The 18,622-nt window shown below is 35.6% G+C and overlaps 1 protein-coding gene across 1 annotated transcript; it reads left to right on the top strand.

Annotated features, from left to right (window-relative positions):
- The first annotated feature begins 3,552 nt into the window (after positions 1-3,552).
- LOC127864673 (uncharacterized) lies at positions 3,553-17,498 on the top strand. The gene is made up of 4 exons (XM_052404515.1): positions 3,553-3,616; positions 4,264-5,065; positions 16,055-17,046; positions 17,455-17,498. Exons 2-4 carry the CDS (start codon positions 4,572-4,574, stop codon positions 17,496-17,498), a joined length of 1,530 nt encoding a protein of 509 aa, XP_052260475.1. The 5' UTR covers positions 3,553-3,616; positions 4,264-4,571.
- The last annotated feature ends 1,124 nt before the right edge of the window (positions 17,499-18,622 follow it).

Raw genomic sequence — 18,622 nt, 5'->3', positions numbered from 1 at the left:
TCATGTGTATGCAGTTTACAATATATTTTGTTGATTGCCCCATTAATTATGAGAAACAATAGTTACAAGGATTTATCACTTCCTCTGTGGATGTTTCTGTTGAAACTGAAAGTAGATAAAGAAAGAGCGAGGTTCCCGGCCTGCTCGCGCATTTCAATAAGCGAGCGGGGTGACAGCGATTTAATAATGCATAATGACGCACTTCCGTTGCTTTAGAAAATGGCGAGTGATTTACCTCGTCAATATCTATGTACATTTTTTAGTCAAACTGTCTTTTTTTTAAGAAGACGTTTGTTGGAATATTTTTATTAATTTAGTATGTGTATGCATTATAATAAACAATGGGTAATTAAAAAAAAACATTGTCCAGGGTTTGCCAAAACTTGAAAAATTTGTCAGTCATTCGGACTGACAGACTTGAAATTTTTGTCAGTCCGAATCAGTTTCTGTCAGTCCCACTGTCTGACTAAACTATTACAGCAAAACACAACAAAAGAGAGTACCTTTTAGATGTTTATGGGTTTTTAGCCGGATTTTTTTCGAAAAAATCTTCATAGATTGATGTTGTCGGGCGGGCGGGGGGGGCGGGCGGGCGGGCGGGGTGGCGGCGTGCTCGAAAATGTTAAAGTTCTTATTTCATGGTATAACTTTGGTATGCTTGAACCTAGAGTCTTCAAACTTGACATGAAGGTTGGCCAGGATTAACAGATGACCACTGGTCATTTCAAGGTCATTCATTTGAAGGTCAAGGTCACTGTGACCTTCAATATAAAAAATGTTAAAGTTGTTATAACTTTGGTATGCTTGGACCTAGAGTCTTGAAACTTGACATGAAGGTTGGCCAGAACTAGTAAGTAACCACTGGACATTTCAAGGTCATTCATTTGAAGGTCAAGGTCACTGTGACCTTGAATGTAAAAATGTTAAAGTTGTTATAACTTTGGTATGCTTGGACCTAGAGTCTTGAAACTTGACATGAAGGTTGGCCAGAACTAGTAAGTAACCACTGGACATTTCAAGGTCATTCATTTGAAGGTCAAGGTCACTGTGACCTTGAATGTAAAAATGTTAAAGTTCTTATTTCATGTTATAACTTTGGTATGCTTGTACCTAGAGTCTTCAAACTTGAAATAAAGATTGGCCAGTACTAGAAGATGACCACTGGTCATTTCAATGTCATTCATTTGAAGGTCAAGGTCACTGTGACCTTAAATGTTAAAATGTTAAAATTGTTATAACTTTGGTATGCTTGGACATAGAGTCTTCAAACTTGACATGAAGGTTTGCAAGCACACTTAGATGACCACTGGTCATTTCAAGGTCATTCATTCTAAGGTCAAGGTCACTGAGATCAAACTTTCCTAATTGTCAATTCAAGTTCATATTTGTGACCTTAAATGTTATTGTTGTTCATGTATATGCATGCATTCAAAACATAACACAAGGTTTGCTCATGCCTTGAAAAGTACTTACATTTCATTTTGACCTTTGAACAATATTTCAGTAATTTAAGTATTGCATTGACAAAAACACGAAAGGTACTTTCCTGTCATTTAAATCAAAAATCCGGCTTCAATGCGGTCATCTCCGACCGCGGAACTCTTGTTATCACATTAAAATACAATAAAAACATGATCAAAGTCGATATAATTAAACAATTATTCTATTAATAATAAACCAATGGCATACTTTTTAGACTTTTTTTTTGTCAAACAGTTTTTTAGCCTGCACAGCCTTACAAATCCATGTTCTTGAAAAGTTAGGGTGACCAGGGCCCTCAATCCATTTTAGGGAAAGCGGGTCGCTACCCTCACGAGGGGGAATTTTCGCTACGTTTCCCTTTTTGGGAGATTTTTTACTTACTCTCTCATTATTACATTTGTACATGTTTGCACTATGTTAATTTCTTTTTTCATAATTAAGTATGTTTATCAAGATTAAATAGAAATAGAATTATGATATAATAATCATGAGACTCATCTTTAATTTTTTTTTTATGCCCCCCTTCGAAGAAGAGGGGGTATATTGCTTTGCTCATGTCGGTCTGTTGGTCGGTCTGTCGGTCCGTCCACCAGGTGGTTGTCAGACGATAACTCAAGAACGCTTGGGCCTAGGATCATGAAACTTCATAGGTACATTGATCATGACTCGCAGATGACCCCTATTGATTTTGAGGTCACTAGGTCAAAGGTCATGGTGACCTGAAATAGTAAAATGGATTGTGAATGATTACTCAAGAACGCATACGCCTAGGATCATGAAACTTCATGGGTAGCTTGATCATGACTCGCAGATGACCTCTATTGATTTTGAGGTCACTAGGTCAAAGGTCAAGGTCACGGTAACCCGAAATAGTAAAATGATTTTCGGATGATAACTCAAGAACGCTTTTGCCTAGGATCATGACACTTCATAGGTACATTGATCGTGACCCGCAGATGACCCCTATTTTCAGGTCACTAGGTCAAAGGTCAAGGTCACAGTGACAAAAATCATATTCACACAATGGCTGCCACTACAACGGACAGCCCATATGGGGGGCATGCATGTTTTACAAACAGCCCTTGTTTGTTTTTTTTTATCCTACGGGTAATTTTTCTCCCAAAAAGGGGAAAAAATTATACTTTTCAGGTGGGGGACTGCGGCCGAATTTAGGCCGCAGATTTGATAGATTGAGGGCCCTGGTGACATCCAATCAAGTTTGACTTAATTGCACACACCCATTCACACTTTGGATTACTTCAATTTCTGTTTATTAGCCAATTTCACAAGTTCTAAAACAACACCTAGCTATTGTAAAAATATTTTGTCTTAGCTGAGGTGGTTGATTTCCAGATTCAATTAAATGAATGTCTTGCACACCTATTTCTTGATAGAAAGGCCCATGATAATTACCACCATCCATTCTTGTTGTCTGAAATAACACAAAACATTTTGCTACATACTATCAACAACAAATCAACACCTAAATAACCCTATGTCCGAATTTTAAAATATCCGAAATATTGTACATCGGGTGAAAAATCTAATATTGATTTCAGAAATTGTTGGTATGTACATTAAAATATATCCTTCCCAGAACAATATAATAATGAAACTATTTAACAAAAAGCTCACAAATGCCTGTTGAAACAAGATTTCTAATCCAACTTTAAACATCAAAACATCAAAATGAAGGTAAGAAAAAAAGGATTTTGACAGAAGTTGAACAAAAAGCATGTACTTTCTATTAATCCAATAGCATATTAATGATATTATACACTTTGAGTGATCTTTTTGAAATCATTTTTCATCTGATTGTGTCGGTCAGTCGGACCAATTATCTTAATTCACTTGTCGGTCCCGAGAAAAAATTGCCGGTCTGGACTGGCAGACCGATGGTTTTGGCGAACCCTGATTGTCATTGACATCCAGAGCCTATGGTTTGAACATTTTTAATGTTCAACTCACATGATTTCGCGAATGACAGCAAATTAATAAATTCACTTTTAGAAAGCTACTTATACACTGAGTTGAAACACCATAATATCTGTTTGCATGCTCGAATTTACAGCACCAGCAGGTTAAAAGAGGAGAGACTGAAGTGAAAGAGAAAGGGACACAATTCCATAAATTGGTAAGAATTGTAGAAATTGTATCAATGTGTTGAATGATATATTTTTAACTCATTATATACCCTTTGAAGAAGAGGGTGTATATTGTTTTGCACATGTCAGTCCGTCCGTATGTCCGTCTGTCCACCAGATGGTTTCCGGATGATAACTCAAGAATGCTTAGGCCTAGGATCATGAAACTTCATAGGTACATTAATCATGACTTGCAGATTACCTCTATTGATTTTGAGGTCATTAGGTCAAAGGTCAAGGTCACGGTGACCCGAAATAGTAAAATGGTTTCCGGATGATAACTCAAGAACGCTTAGCCTAGGATCATGAAACTTCATAGGTACATTGATCATGACTCGCAGATGACCCCTATTGATTTTCAGGTCACTAGGTCAAAGGTCAAGGTCACAGTGCCAAAGAACGTATGCACACAATGGCTGCCACTACAACTGACAGCCCATATGGGGGGCATGCATGTTTTACAAACATCCCTTGTTTTTAAGGTTTTTGATGCTGCGTTTGTGTATTTATTATTATTTTTGTCATTGTTGTACCTAAATCTTATATGAGTAGTTGAGTCATATAAAATAAATGTTAAGGCCACTAGAACAGAACAATTGTTTTATTGTTAAGGATTCTATTGTTTTATATATTTCAGATCCTGATTTATACTGTAGGATTAACTGCTATTTGAATTTTTGTCTGCATGTATTTCATAAAGGACTGAAAAGCATTTCTACATTATTAAAAGAAGTGAACTGTGAACTATCTTATTTATGATGTCTTGTTTATTGGGATACAACACAGCCGTAACCATCCGGGTTACAGTATTATAGACTATTTTAACAGAATTATACTTCAACTACATGTACTTTAACATGTAAAACTTCATACACTAGAGTATCAAAATTGGCGACAGGTTCATTTCTAATGTTTTGAAACGTTGGCCTATGGTTGAAAAGTTTTATGGCACATCTTGTGTTTGAATTTATTTGTGTTTCAGTGTTAATTTTAACTTCTAAGGTTGATAAACTTTTGGATCTAGCTTTATTTCTTTCATATTTCACAAGAAATATACTTGAACGATTTGAACAAAAAGGTTTTAACATTATAAACAGTAACAAAATGGCAACAGGTTCATTGTCTTCGGTTCCAAAACGTTTGCGTATGGTTGAAGACTTTTCTTGCACACGTTGTTTAGAGCAGAATCTTACGGAATCTGCAGACATTTATTGTGAAAAATGTTTAAGGTTTTATTGTAAAAAATGTGTTATCCTGCATAGTCAGTTTTTTACAAAACATATGACATGTGGAAGGGAGGATATTAAGAAATGGCCAGTTTCTAAGACGGTGGAAGATTTTCTCAGGAAGTGTGAGGTGCATGAGGATGAAACACTGACACAGTTTTGCCATGACCACAGTCAGCTGTGCTGCTCTGCATGTGTTGGAACAATTCACAGGTATCTCACACATTTATATTCCTTTAGTTATTAATAATTAACAGCGCTTTCGCTAGCTTTTAAAAGTTGGAAGTCCTGACTTCCAAACCATAAATCTTGGACGTCCCAAACATAAATTTTTAAGTCCCACTTTTATTTCATAATTTTAATAGACCCCACCGATTGTGATTTCGATGGATACAAACATGTTCCTTAAATCTGTAAATAAACATATAATATTGATAGATCTTTGCATGTTCCAACTCTATCCATTACCGGATAATCCAGTATTATTACGATTTATATTTTCAAAACCAAACTATAGCCAATGACTATGTCAAAAAATTTCATAAACTCAAATGTCCGCCATTTTACACGAGTGCATTTACAAATTTATTTATGGGATGGGGGAATTCCCATTGAACATGTGTGAATCAGGTGACGCAATTGGAGAGCATCGAGGACAGTGAATTTTTTTAACCGTGAGTCCTGCGTCCTGGACTCACAAAAATATCTGGGGATGCAAAGTTTTGAGTTGTGAGTCCCAAAAATGCATAGAATTTAAAAAAAAAATATTTAAGTTTAATACTTGGACTCGCAGTAGCAGCGGTTTTCAGCCTTATATATCAGGAGCCTATTAAAGGCCCCTTCCCAATTGAGAATAAAATCGTGCAGTTTTCCGAAGATCCTTACTAACACCAGCTTTTTCATTTCCCAAAGCAGTAACTTTAGGGAGAATTCTTCCCAAAATCCATAGGCTAGGGCCTCTTTCCAATGAAGCGAGGAAAACCCCTGACTCGTTTTTTCGATTCAGGGAGTCGTAGATTTGCAGGTTATGGAGTCCCAGGACTCGGATAAGAAAAATTGTAAAAAATCACTTCGAGGACCGATCATGAGGGATTTCAATAGATTTTAAAAACTGGAAGTCAATGACCCCTGGGCTGAAATTTTGAGGAATCAAATTGAAAAATACTAGGGGTCAATTTTGAAGCGCGTTTATTGTGTTTTTGTCTGTATTATTCATTTTTTTAAATAAAAATATGCTCTAAGAGCAACACAATATCTTAAAAAGTTACGCTGCTTTATTAAATAAAAATACCATGATAAATAACACAACATATTTTAATGAATTGGTACACAAAGATAAGGACACAATATCAATAATTTGTGTGAACAATATCGACTTTAAGTTTTTCAAAAACAAAACATGTTCATTTTACAACTTTTTAACCAGGTTTTCCGAAGGAAAAAACTGGTTATTAGAATGCGGGCGGGCTGGCTGGCGGGCGGGCGGAACAAGCTTGTCCGGGCCATAACTATGCAGCGATTTTCCTCCTTGTTTATAAAGTTCCGGTAAACGGCACTTTCCCAATGACGAAAAAAATACAAATTTCCCAATTGCTGTTCTTAAATTCCCAAATTAAGTTAAAAAAAAAAAAAAAAAAAAAAAAAAATTTTTTTTTGTTTTTTTTTTAAAGTAACATTTAGTTAGTTTCCCTTTGCAGCTCTATAGCTTGAACCTAGGTTTATATAATATTGACAGCTTGAAAACACTTGTTTATCAATTTTTAAGTATTTGGGAGCAAAAATTCAAATACACCAATTTCCCAATTTGAGGTTTTCACGACTCGATTTTTCCCAATTTTGAGGTTTTCACGACTCGATTTTTCCCAATTGGACCGGTACGGGTACTTTTCCCAATTGGACAAGGAAAATCGCTGCTATGTCGTTCATTGTCAGATTTTAAAATCATTTGGCACATTTGTTCACCATCATTGGACGGTGTGTCACGCGAAATAATTACGTCGATATCTCCAAGGTCAAGGTCACACTTTGAGTTCAAAGTCAAAAATGGCCTTAAATGAGCTTGTCCTGGCCATAACTATGTCATTCATTGTGAGATTTTAAAATCATTTGGCACATTTGTTCACCATCATGGGACGGTGTGTCGCACGAAAGAATCACGTCAATATCTCCAATGTCAAGGTCGCCACGACTAAAAATAGATTTTTTTAAAAAACAAACTTACAAAGGGGGTTAATTTTGTTTGTTCATTTCAAAAGTTCAGTTTGAGTTTTCTCCCTTTATCAGATTTTTTTTGACAATGAAAACCTGGTTTTGTGACAATTTTGTCCCTTGTTATTATTTCTATCACTATACTATGTTATTTGTAAAAACAATAAATGCTCATTAAAATTACTTCATCATAACTTATTAAGTCTTTAACACATTTAAGTAATTTAAGATATGTACCGGTAGCACCGTTCCATCATATATTTATCCTCATTATATTATCATCATCCCTATGATAGCTTTTGTACAAAAACATAATCTTAATGCATGGAACATCTTGTATATCTATTACTGTTTAGCCGATTACTATACATGTCCGAAATATATACACTTAAGAATGCCTTACCAGTAGTAGTTTAACTTTAATTATCCAAATTTTCCTCGTTATCTGGTTTAACATACCAGGCTTTTTCCGCTCCATTTTGGGAATACGCCACACTGGAATTTTGGGAATTTCGCGTCGTGAAAACCCCCATTTTGGGAAAAAAAATTATTCGCAAAATTGATAACTTATTATTAAAATTTTACAAAGTATTATGAACATGTGAGATAACTGCAGGTTTTTTAATCTGAATTTGGGGAAAAGGCCTGGCCTTTTTTTAGGTGAAAAAAATCGTGCGAAGCGCCGGATTTTGAGGAAAATAAGGAAAGTCTTAAATAATAATAACATATTTTACAGTCTTTAAAACAAATTCAAGGCAACAGATTCTTAAATTATGCAACACTTTCTATTTTCTACACCGGATCAGGTTAACTTATATATTTTAAGGTAAAAAAAAAAAAAAAAAAAATTTTTTTTTTTTTTTTTTTTTGGAATTGGGAATTTTTTTTTTCAATTGGGAAAAAAACTACCAGATTTGCATTGGGAATGGGGCCGAATTTCGGACCCGTGGCATGGGGCGGAAAAAGCCTGCAAACCTTATCAAATGTTTGTTACATCCAGTTAATGCTTTCTCCATCATTGAATCACCATTACTTGTAATTTGAATCGCCATTTTTTAATTGAACGCGGGTTCAATGTTAATTTACAATACGTCCGCCGTTTACAATGTCGAAGGTCATGACGTAGCAATTTAATTCTACTCGGATAATTTATGTATCTCGTCGAGGAAATGTGTTTTCTTAATGTTTATGTGTAGTATTATGACTTGTTAGTATAAAAAATGAACTGTGATTCCAGTTTATATAATATGGGCGTTACTCGTAATTATCGGTGGATTAGCAACTTTCGGGTCAAGGTCACGGTGACCCGAAATAGTAAAATGGTTTCTGGATGAGAACTCAAGAACGCTTATGCCTAGGATCATAGGTACATTGATTATGACAGATGGCAGATGACCCTTTTTGATTTTCAGGTCACTAGGTCAAAGGTCAAGTCACAGTGACCTGAAGCAGTAAAATGGTTTCTAACATAATCACACAATGGCTACCACTGCAACTGACAGCCAATTTGGGGGAATGTGTGTTTTACAAACAGCCCTTGTTAGGATTTTATCAGTCAATAGTGTGTATGCCCAGCCTTGATTGATGTGTGAGGTGTATATTGATTGACCAAACCGTCCATTTGTACTTTACTTGACATTTGCCTTAGTTGGCAATTATATTTTTCACTAATGCTTATTTCTGGATTTATCGTTATTGTCATTATTCAAGCTCTTGGCATTGCATTTAAACCACTTCTGGGACATTCATCAACAATCTTTGACTAATACAACATGGTAAAATTTTAAGACATTAGTACCAAAAAAAAAAGAACAAAGAGGCAAAAATGATCAAAGTTTAAAAAAAAATAGAATAGATTAATTACAGTACAGCCAACGTGGAACAAACGTATTTTGCGAACCGCGGCGGCAATGCGAAACAAGTAGATGCCGAGTCGGCCGTTGAAGCATATCGAAGCGAAGCTTCGCATCTTTCCGCCGAGACATGCCGAGGCAAGCCGCGATCTGCGACATGACGCCGAGTCCATGCGCATCTTCAAATCAAAATCTTTTTTTAATGATTAGTTAGTCAAAGAAATTTAAAAGAACAATTATATTTATATTTAAAATCATAATTAATTTAATGCGCACAGATTCAAAATAGATAAATTAGTTAATAAAAAAACATGCTGTTGTTTTGTTTTTAGTGATTGCATTCCCATTTCTAAAGAAATTGCTATCATCTGGATATAAATAATTATTATTTTAAAAGAATGCAAATAAAAAAAATCGAATTAATTAAAACAAAATACGATTATCACAGGCACGTATTAATAAGATTCCAATAATCATTTGCCATCGTCATTTATAGAATCGGCTTAAGTACTTTAAGTTACTTTGTGTGCGTTTATTGCACTGTATGATTATTTTCTTTATATTAAAACGATCAACAGACATATTTGTTTTGGGTTTAATTTTTACGACAAAGTGTATTAGCATATAAGCATATTTAATGTGGCTGGCCCCAAGTTAGTTTGTTTCCTGCCCGTAGTGTATGTATTTCACACATAAATGTCACGTAATTATGTGTTGGCTCATACGAGTGGTCAAGAATCCAGCAGTTGGTTGATTTATAATTGCTTGTTGTTTTTGCAATTATATTTTAGCTGAGACAATTAGCAGTTGAAGCCACATCAATAACCAACACTTAATTGTTGTTTTGTTAATTATCAGCTTATTATAACTATTGTTTGACTATGTGTATATAAATTAGTTTCATTTTGTTTACATTATGCAGTTGATATCGCTAATCATTACCGGATAATCCCGTATATGCCAGTTTTAAAGGAAATTCCGGTAAATATTTACGATAAAAGTGCTCAAGACACACACACATTCGCAATTATTCTCAAGTATCAAGTACATTTTGGCGTTTGTTACCATTTAAAGATGTGATCATATGAAATAACGCCCAATCGGGGCAGTTTTTTCCCAATTGAACACGCATAAATCATCTGACATGATGAATGTTTTTATACAACACAAAATACACCCAAACTTTCCATGCAACGTTGTACATGTCTGCATAATTTTCGCGCTTTTTATGGAGACAAAGGATATTTTAGCACTGTTTATTTGACGCTAGAATTTGTTAATGTAACATTAGCATTAAAATTCGGAAGTGTGTTGCGGATTACAAATTTAAGAAAGCTCATTTCAGAATCAAATGAAACATTAACATTGTGCGTAATTTATTCAACGATAATTTGTTAAAGCGCACTTAGTGCCATATCGCTTATTAAAACGTGAAAATAATTAATATGAAAGTAGCATAAATCTAGGTTTCTATGCTACACAAATGTACATGTAGGTGTATATCTTATCACTCAATCTGCAGCGTATGTATGCGGCGGATTTACTCCGTGAAAGTAGGCGAGGTTAAAACAGACTGCGTCGTTGCGCAGATCGATGCCAAGTGCCTCAGCAATACGCCTGTGAACACTCGACACGCCCGCCGCAAACTAAATTTTGGGCCGTGGCGTACATGTAGCCGCAGATTATGTTTGTTCCGCGTTGGCTGTAATGTAGATCAAGCATCTAAAAAAAATGAAACCACTTCTGTCATATTAACATAGTATAATTTAAAAACTGTAATTTGGAGTAGACAGATAATACCATGCACAAATTGGTTTCATACATTAAAACAATTGTTTCACAAAGTACATAGCTTAAAGGGATATGCTATATGGTTTTCAACACATGTCAATTGTTTAATGATAATATTTTTTCGGGTCAGGTAAAAAAAAGCCTTCAAAGTGCTAACTGTAAAAGTTGTATGGCCATAATTGGTATATAAGTTGCGATTGAAATTTTGCTGATGACAAGTGTTATTGTGTATAATGTTTGAATGCTTTTACAAACATATTACACTACGCGTCCCGCGATTTTTGCCAAAATCACCAACACTCGGTGGTCATTATTTATTTTGGTTTAAAAATTATCGCGATCTCGCGCGTTTCATCACGCTAGGTCGAGCATGATCACCGTGTATGCATAAATATCTCCGCGGTGATTCACCGCGATTCACCCTGTTCACGGTCAACGCAGTGAAGAACGATTTTCCTACGTTACATGTACATGTCTAATCTTCACAAAGATTATAGCAATATGGGATTATTAGCATTGTTGGCAGATACAAGAGAGTAGCCTTTTAAAAATTTCAACATCTATTTCACACCCATGTCCCTGACAGGTTATTTTTTACTTTTTAAATGCTGCGTATAAAACAAAACAGTGTTCATACCTAGCTGTATGATGCCGCAACTGGAGGAGTGATAATTGCGTTATTGGTTATGCAATTAACAGTTTGAAGCCATGGAGAACTCATAACTGATTGTAATGTAATCGTCGTATTTTCTCCGAGTCTCTCGATTCCCCGATACATACGTTTCAACTGTCTCAATCACATTCATGCAACTTCTTCCGTCTTTATCCATTGCTCGATAATCCCGCATATGCCCTATTTCCATTTTAAAAGCGAATTCTGGTTAATATTGATGATAAGAGTCCTAAAGAATGTCATACACGCTGTTTTGTAACCGTTGCGCTGTTTCAATTCCTTCATTATTGAAACAATTATTGTATTGTATACTGACTACACACTTAAGTGTCATGTTCAGTTCATGATCTTCTTCAACGACCAATAAACAACTTAATTTATATTTAGATTAAATGCAACATGTACACATCATTTTCTGGGAATCAAGAAAGCGAGTTTATTTTGTGAAAATTAACCAATATCTGTTTATTGAATTTGTCAAACTTTTATATATATATATATATATATATATATATATATATATATATATATATATATTAGCAATTCTAATGAAAATAAATATCGTTATTTTAAATGTTTTAAGCAATTTAAGTCTTTTTCTGAGAGCATATATGGGAATTAACTGTGTGAGCTACTTCAAAATGTTAACAGCTATACAATCATTGTTTTGACAGACAACGCGTGCTTATCTTAAGTTTGTTTCTGGTAATACACAGGATATTGGATGTTTGGGGCTTGATTGGATAATAAAACAAAGATGCAGTCGGCGGTTTTCAGTAGAACTTTTGTACAAACCAACTTAATCAACAGTGCACATGCTTATCTAACATTTAAGGATCATTCAACACGGGTCCAAGCAACTTGCATGGACCATAATACACAGTCCTATGGTTACATTTAGTAGCACTCGTGGTCAGAAGCTAACAAGTTCGAGTAAGAAAGCAAAGAGATTATGATCTGAAAAATTGCATGGGGTCCGAAATGTAACAGAATGCCACCAAACCAAACGATTCACCGCCTAATTTTAAGTGTTACAAAATATGTTTGAAACATTTAAAATAACGATAATTCCGAATGATCACAGCCTTCATTTTCAAAAGTATAGACTGTTCAACATTGCTCGAGAAATTGTAAAGACAAATGTTTAGTAATGTTCCATTAAATGAATTTTACACGCTTCTATTTTATTAAATAGATCTAGCAGCCCAATGGCGATTGGAGAATTTGATTTTATTCAAATCGTCGACATTATTTATATTTGTGTCGTCTGTGTATATGAACAACTCTTAAGCAAATAGATATTGTTTATTTCGACGTTTAAAGCAAGTCTCGTTTCCGATATTAAACTATAAAAATTTCTTCGGTATGGTTACTGACCTACACAATCATTGACAGATGACATCCGATGGTAATTGTATGAAGTATGCAGAGAAGCTGATGAAATGTTAAAACAATCGCGTAGAAGTAAAAATATCAGGTTATTATCTGTACCTGTTTCTTTCGAAGTGAATACTCGTTGTGGCTGCGGAGAAACTTCAAGAACAAAAGAATCTGTAGCCGCGAACATTGTTGGTTTTGCGTGAGCCGTACTGTACCATTGTTATTTCAACAAATAAAGATATTGTTTGTAAATCAGGATTCGACATTCAGCAAGTACGGTGTTTACTTTCATATTGGAATACATTTTCGCGATCTAATGTGATCGTCAATAGTGATGACATTAGTTAATAAGTAGAAATTTAAATCTAGTAGTCACCGCGCATCACGGCGATTTGCAGTGTTTTCGCAATGATTCTACAGCTGATCTTTATCGCCAGATGGTCGCAGTGAAATCACGGCGGAATCACCGTGAATCAACCACAGAGTGGATTCACCGCAATTTGCGGCGAATCACTGCGATTTGCCACGTTGGCCTAAACGCGGTGGTCTGTTATTTAGACAAAAATCGCGGGGCGCGTAGTGTACGCTTATATCTTGCTTATTTTGTGAAAACTTTCAAAATATTCTTGTCCTTAACTCTAGGACCTAGGGCTACCACATTTGGTATGTAGTGAGATACAGTAGTCCTCTACAAAGTTTGCTCAAATTATGCCCCTGGGGTTAAATTTGACCTAGCCCAGGGGGTCAAAAAAGTGTACATTTGCTTAAATAGGGCCTATATTTAAGTATTTGCACACACCGAGAATATTTTCAGCCTTTTTCAGCAGTGGAGCGATACAGGGCCATCATGGCCCTCTTGTACTTGTTTGATAACTTGCAGAAAATGCACTTTTTGAAAAAGAAATGAATGAATTTGCCTTTCTTTTTGGAAATTTTCAGACAGCAATTTGGAATTTCAGAGTTTTTCTTCAATTGGGAAAGTATACCTTTAACAGGTACTTTATAAAGAAGAAAAAAAATCGCTGTGTTACATGTCATAAGCCGCTTATCACAGGCTAGAGTGTTAATACTTAGACTATATTTAGAAATAGAGGACCCTTTTGTAAGAAGCAGGGTTATTTTGCTTTGCATCTGTTCTTTAGTTCGTTGGTCCGTAGACCAATTGTGTTCCACAATATATCTAGGGAAAGCTTTGACCTACAGCCAGGCAACATGTTTTATGTTAACATCGAGGAAAATTAAGAGGTCAATCCATTTTAAGGTCAATAGGTCAAAGGTCACAGAAGATTATAACATGAAATTATAAAGATTTAGTAGTCAGTTTTAGTTCCTGTTATACCCATAATAATATAAGCAGATTTTCAATTATGATAAAAGTTATATTACAGTAATGCCATTATTAAATGCATTTAATCATTGAATTTTAATTCATTTAAGACAACTGCATTTATGTAAAAAAATTATGAAGAAACATACAGAGATGCACGAGTTTACCTGACAATTAAAATGTCACGGTGACTCAACTTAGAAAAATGGTTTTTGGATGATAACTCAAGAACGCTTACGCCTAGGATCATGAAACTTCATGGGTACATTGATCATCACTGGCAGATGACCCCTATTGATTTTCAGGTAACTAGGTCAAAGGTCAAGGTCACAGTGACTCGAAACAGTAAAATGGTTTCCTGATGATAACTAGAGAATAATTAGGAACATTTTGAACAAACATATGGAGTTGCACACACTAACCTGATCATTCAAACATTTAACAATGGTGTCTTTACTTTTCCACAAATAGATCACAGGGGTTTCACTGGCCCAAAGAAGTTGTCGCCACTTTTTCGCGGCGTGAAAACTGTCGGTTACCGGTATTTCAATCTTATTAATAAGAACAATCATTCAAAGAAAGCTATTTACTACATTCATGTCATTGACTATATTATCACTTTAAAAAGTATGTTATTACATAAAAAACAATAAGTTCCTTCATAAATCATACCTTCATAAGTCTTAATAAGCTTTTTTTGTATATAAATAACATTTTTTCAACTTGATAAACAACACAGGTAACCAAAACAATATAATAATGTTAACATCAATGTATTAAAACAGTATGCTGCATGAATGTTTCAAAATTAATTATTTAAACATAGAATCACACCAATGTACATCATTTAAAAGGGAAAAAGACTTATAAAACATCAGAAAATAAAGCATCTCACTTCAAATTGTTAAACAGTTATATTTGGACATTTGGACATAATTATGCCCCCCTTCAAAGAAGAGGGGGTATATTGCTTTGCTCATGTCGGTCGGTCGGTCTGTCGGTCCGTCCACCAGGTGGTTGTCAGACGATAACTCAAGAACGCTTGGGTCTAGGATCATGAAACTTCATAGGTACATTGATCATGACTCGCAGATGACCCCTATTGATTTTGAGGTCACTAGGTCAAGGTCACTGTGACCCAAAATAGTAAAATGGTTTTTGAATGATAACTCAAGAACGCATACGCCTAGGATCATGAAACTTCATGGGTAGATTGATCATGACTCGCAGATGACCCCTATTGATTTTGAGGTCACAAGGTCAAAGGTCAAGGTCACGGTGACCCGAAATAGTAAAATGATTTTCGGATGATAACTCAAGAACGCTTTTGCCGAGGATCATGACACTTCATGGGTACATTGATCGTGACTCGCAGATGACCCCTATTGATTTTGAGGTCACAAGGTCAAGGTCACGGTGACCCGAAATAGTAAAATGATTTTCGGATGATAACTCAAGAACGCTTTTGCCAAGGATCATGACACTTCATAGGTACATTGATCGTGACTCGCAGATGACCGCTATTGATTTTCAGGTCACTATAGGTCAAAGGTCAAGGTCACAGTGACAAAAAAGGTATTCACACAATGGCTGCCACTACAATGGACAGCCCATATGGGGGGCATGCATGTTTTACAAATAGCCCTTGTTTCAAATGTCATTTTTGTATAAATATGAGACTACTACAATTATGATGAAAACAACAGAAACAACATATAGAAGTGCGCATTAGCTCACATGCCTGGTTACTGTACTTGTTAAGTTGCAGGAATACATGTTGAGTTATATACAACAGAAAAGTCATGCAGATGGATGGAAAAGTGCATATCTATGAACCCCCATATTAAGCCCAAGAAGTGTTAATTTATTGTCCATGTATGTTTTTATTTGACACTTTATTCTTGTTTGAAGCATTACATAATATCACTGACTTTTCCTTGGTATGTACATGTATAAATTTTTTATTTCAGCCAGTGCCGAGAAGTGACCCAGATTTCGGAGCTGACCAACTCGCAGCCCTCAGGCCTAGAGGGGCTGTCAGTGGAGCTGGAAACTGTTCTGGGGGAAATTAAAACCCTGCAGATCAGTCAGGAGGCCAGCATTCAGTCATTGCAGAGAACATACAATGAACATAGGGAAGTTATGATAGAGCAAATGTGTGGCAATTTAAATACTTATATAGATAAATGTGATAATAATTCTGTGGGAACATCAGGCGGAAATAAGCAATATTTAAAAGAAGAGATGTGTAGGAATGTTGTTTCTATCTTGAATGAATTCGATAATATTACTGCGAAGGAACTTAACGAGATGAAAGATGAAGTTATAAGCATTAAAGGGTCAGTTGCAAGTTCTATTCATAAATGCACCAGTCTTCACAATGACTTGTCACAATTCCATGAAATTGTTCAGAAAATTGGAGATCATAAGGAGCTCTGCCTTATAGCCAGCATAAAATGTAAGCATATAATACAGCAGGCACTGACTCTGCTGGGAAAGTCAGGCAAGGTGTTTAATGTCCAGAGTAATACTAAGCACAATGTGAGCATACCAAGTGATTCATATTCATGTCTTATCACAGGCATGTGTGTTCTGACTGATGGGCAGGTGCTGGTTGCAGACTATTCTAATAAGAGGTTCAAGCTGCTGAACCAGCAGTACCAGGTGGTGAGTCACTGTGGTGTGACTGTATATGTAAGTGACATGTGTCAGATCACACCCAGTGAGGTTGCAGTGGCTGTGGATGATAATGATAGCAAAACACATAATGTCCAGTTTATTACAGTCACCCAGAGCCAGCTCACTCTTGGTAGGAAGCTTGAGTTACAACATGGATGTACAGGTATTGCCTGCCATCAGGGAGAACTGTTTATCTGCTCTGGTACTGCTCTGTTCAAGTACACATTATATGGCAAACAGCTCTGCAGACTCTATGAAGATAGGTCATTTATTATTAATACAGGTAAGAATCATGGTGAATTCATCCTGATAACATTCGTATTATGTCTAGTCAAATTGTTTTATTTTAAATCCATACAATGACAAATTTGGGAATTTTTATCCACTAAATGAACCGAATTGGTATTTATTTTTTTAATCAACAAATATTGACCCTTTAGGCCATTATCTTATTATTTTGAAAAAAAATCTTATAAATTATAGTTATATACTTGTGAGATGATAATTAAATAAAATTCAGATGTAATAGCAGATAACCCGCTGAGGTATTATAAAATATTTGTTATATAATTCATATGTGCCCTTTGAATGCTGCAGTACATTGTAGCCAAAAGAAGATTCACTATTATTGATTTATAAACATGAGTAATGAAATATTTTGACTGTCACTACATGGCATGTCTATAAATAGAAACTGTGTTCCTGGGAGAGAGAGACTTTCTGACCCTGTCTTAATTTTGTGGTTTTTAGCCGGATTTTTTTCGAAAAAATCTCTGCTTATAGATTGATGTTGTCGGGGGGGCGGGCGGGCGGGCGGGGTGGCGGCGTGCTCGAAAATGTTAAAGTTCTTATTTCATGGTATAACTTTGGTATGCTTGGACCTAGAGTCTTCAAACTTGACATGAAGGTTGGCCAGGATTAACAGATGACCACTGGTCATTTCAAGGTCATTCATTTGAAGGTCAAGGTCACTGTGACCTTCAATATAAAAAATGTTAAAGTTGTTATAACTTTGGTATGCTTGGACCTAGAGTCTTGAAACTTGACATGAAGGTTGGCCATAACTAGTTAGTAACCACTGGTCATTTCAAGGTCATTCATTTGAAGGTCAAGGTCACTGTGACCTTGAATGTAAAAATGTTAAAGTTCTTATGTCATGGTATAACTTTGGTATGCTTGGACCTAGAGTCTTCAAACTTGACATGAAGGTTGGCCAGGATTAACAGATGACCACTGGTCATTTCAAGGTCATTCATTTGAAGGTGAAGGTCACTGTGACCTTCAATATAAAAATGTTAAAGTTGTTATAACTTTGGTATGCTTGGACCTAGAGTCTTGAAACTTGACATGAAGGTTGGCCAGAACTAGTAAGTAACCACTGGACATTTCAAGGTCATTCATTTGAAGGTCAAGGTCACTGTGACCTTGAATGTAAAAATGTTAAAGTTGTTATAACTTTGGTATGCTTGGACCTAGAGTCTTGAAACTTGACATGAAGGTTGGCCAGAACTAGTAAGTAACCACTGGACATTTCAAGGTCATTCATTTGAAGGTCAAGGTCACTGTGACCTTGAATGTAAAAATGTTAAAGTTCTTATTTCATGTTATAACTTTGGTATGCTTGTACCTAGAGTCTTCAAACTTGAAATAAAGATTGGCCAGTACTAGAAGATGACCACTGGTCATTTCAATGTCATTCATTTGAAGGTCAAGGTCACTGTGACCTTAAATGTTAAAATGTTAAAATTGTTATAACTTTGGTATGCTTGGACATAGAGTCTTCAAACTTGACATGAAGGTTTGCAAGCACACTTAGATGACCACTGGTCATTTCAAGGTCATTCATTCTAAGGTCAAGG

This window comes from Dreissena polymorpha, chromosome 1 (assembly GCF_020536995.1).
Source record: "Dreissena polymorpha isolate Duluth1 chromosome 1, UMN_Dpol_1.0, whole genome shotgun sequence".
NCBI lineage: Eukaryota > Metazoa > Mollusca > Bivalvia > Myida > Dreissenidae > Dreissena > Dreissena polymorpha.
The sequence above is the reverse complement of the archived record's forward strand: the minus strand, read 5'-3'. Positions and strand labels throughout refer to the sequence as shown.

Bases quoted from the DNA above. Each gene is read 5' to 3' on its own strand.
- LOC127864673 (XM_052404515.1), top strand. From the start codon at position 4,572: ATGGCACATCTTGTGTTTGAATTTATTTGTGTTTCAGTGTTAATTTTA. The intron at 5,066-16,054 runs GTATCTCACACA...TTTTTATTTCAG, and splicing joins TGTGTTGGAACAATTCACAG to CCAGTGCCGAGAAGTGACCC. The intron at 17,047-17,454 runs GTAAGAATCATG...GTCTATAAATAG, and splicing joins GTCATTTATTATTAATACAG to AAACTGTGTTCCTGGGAGAG.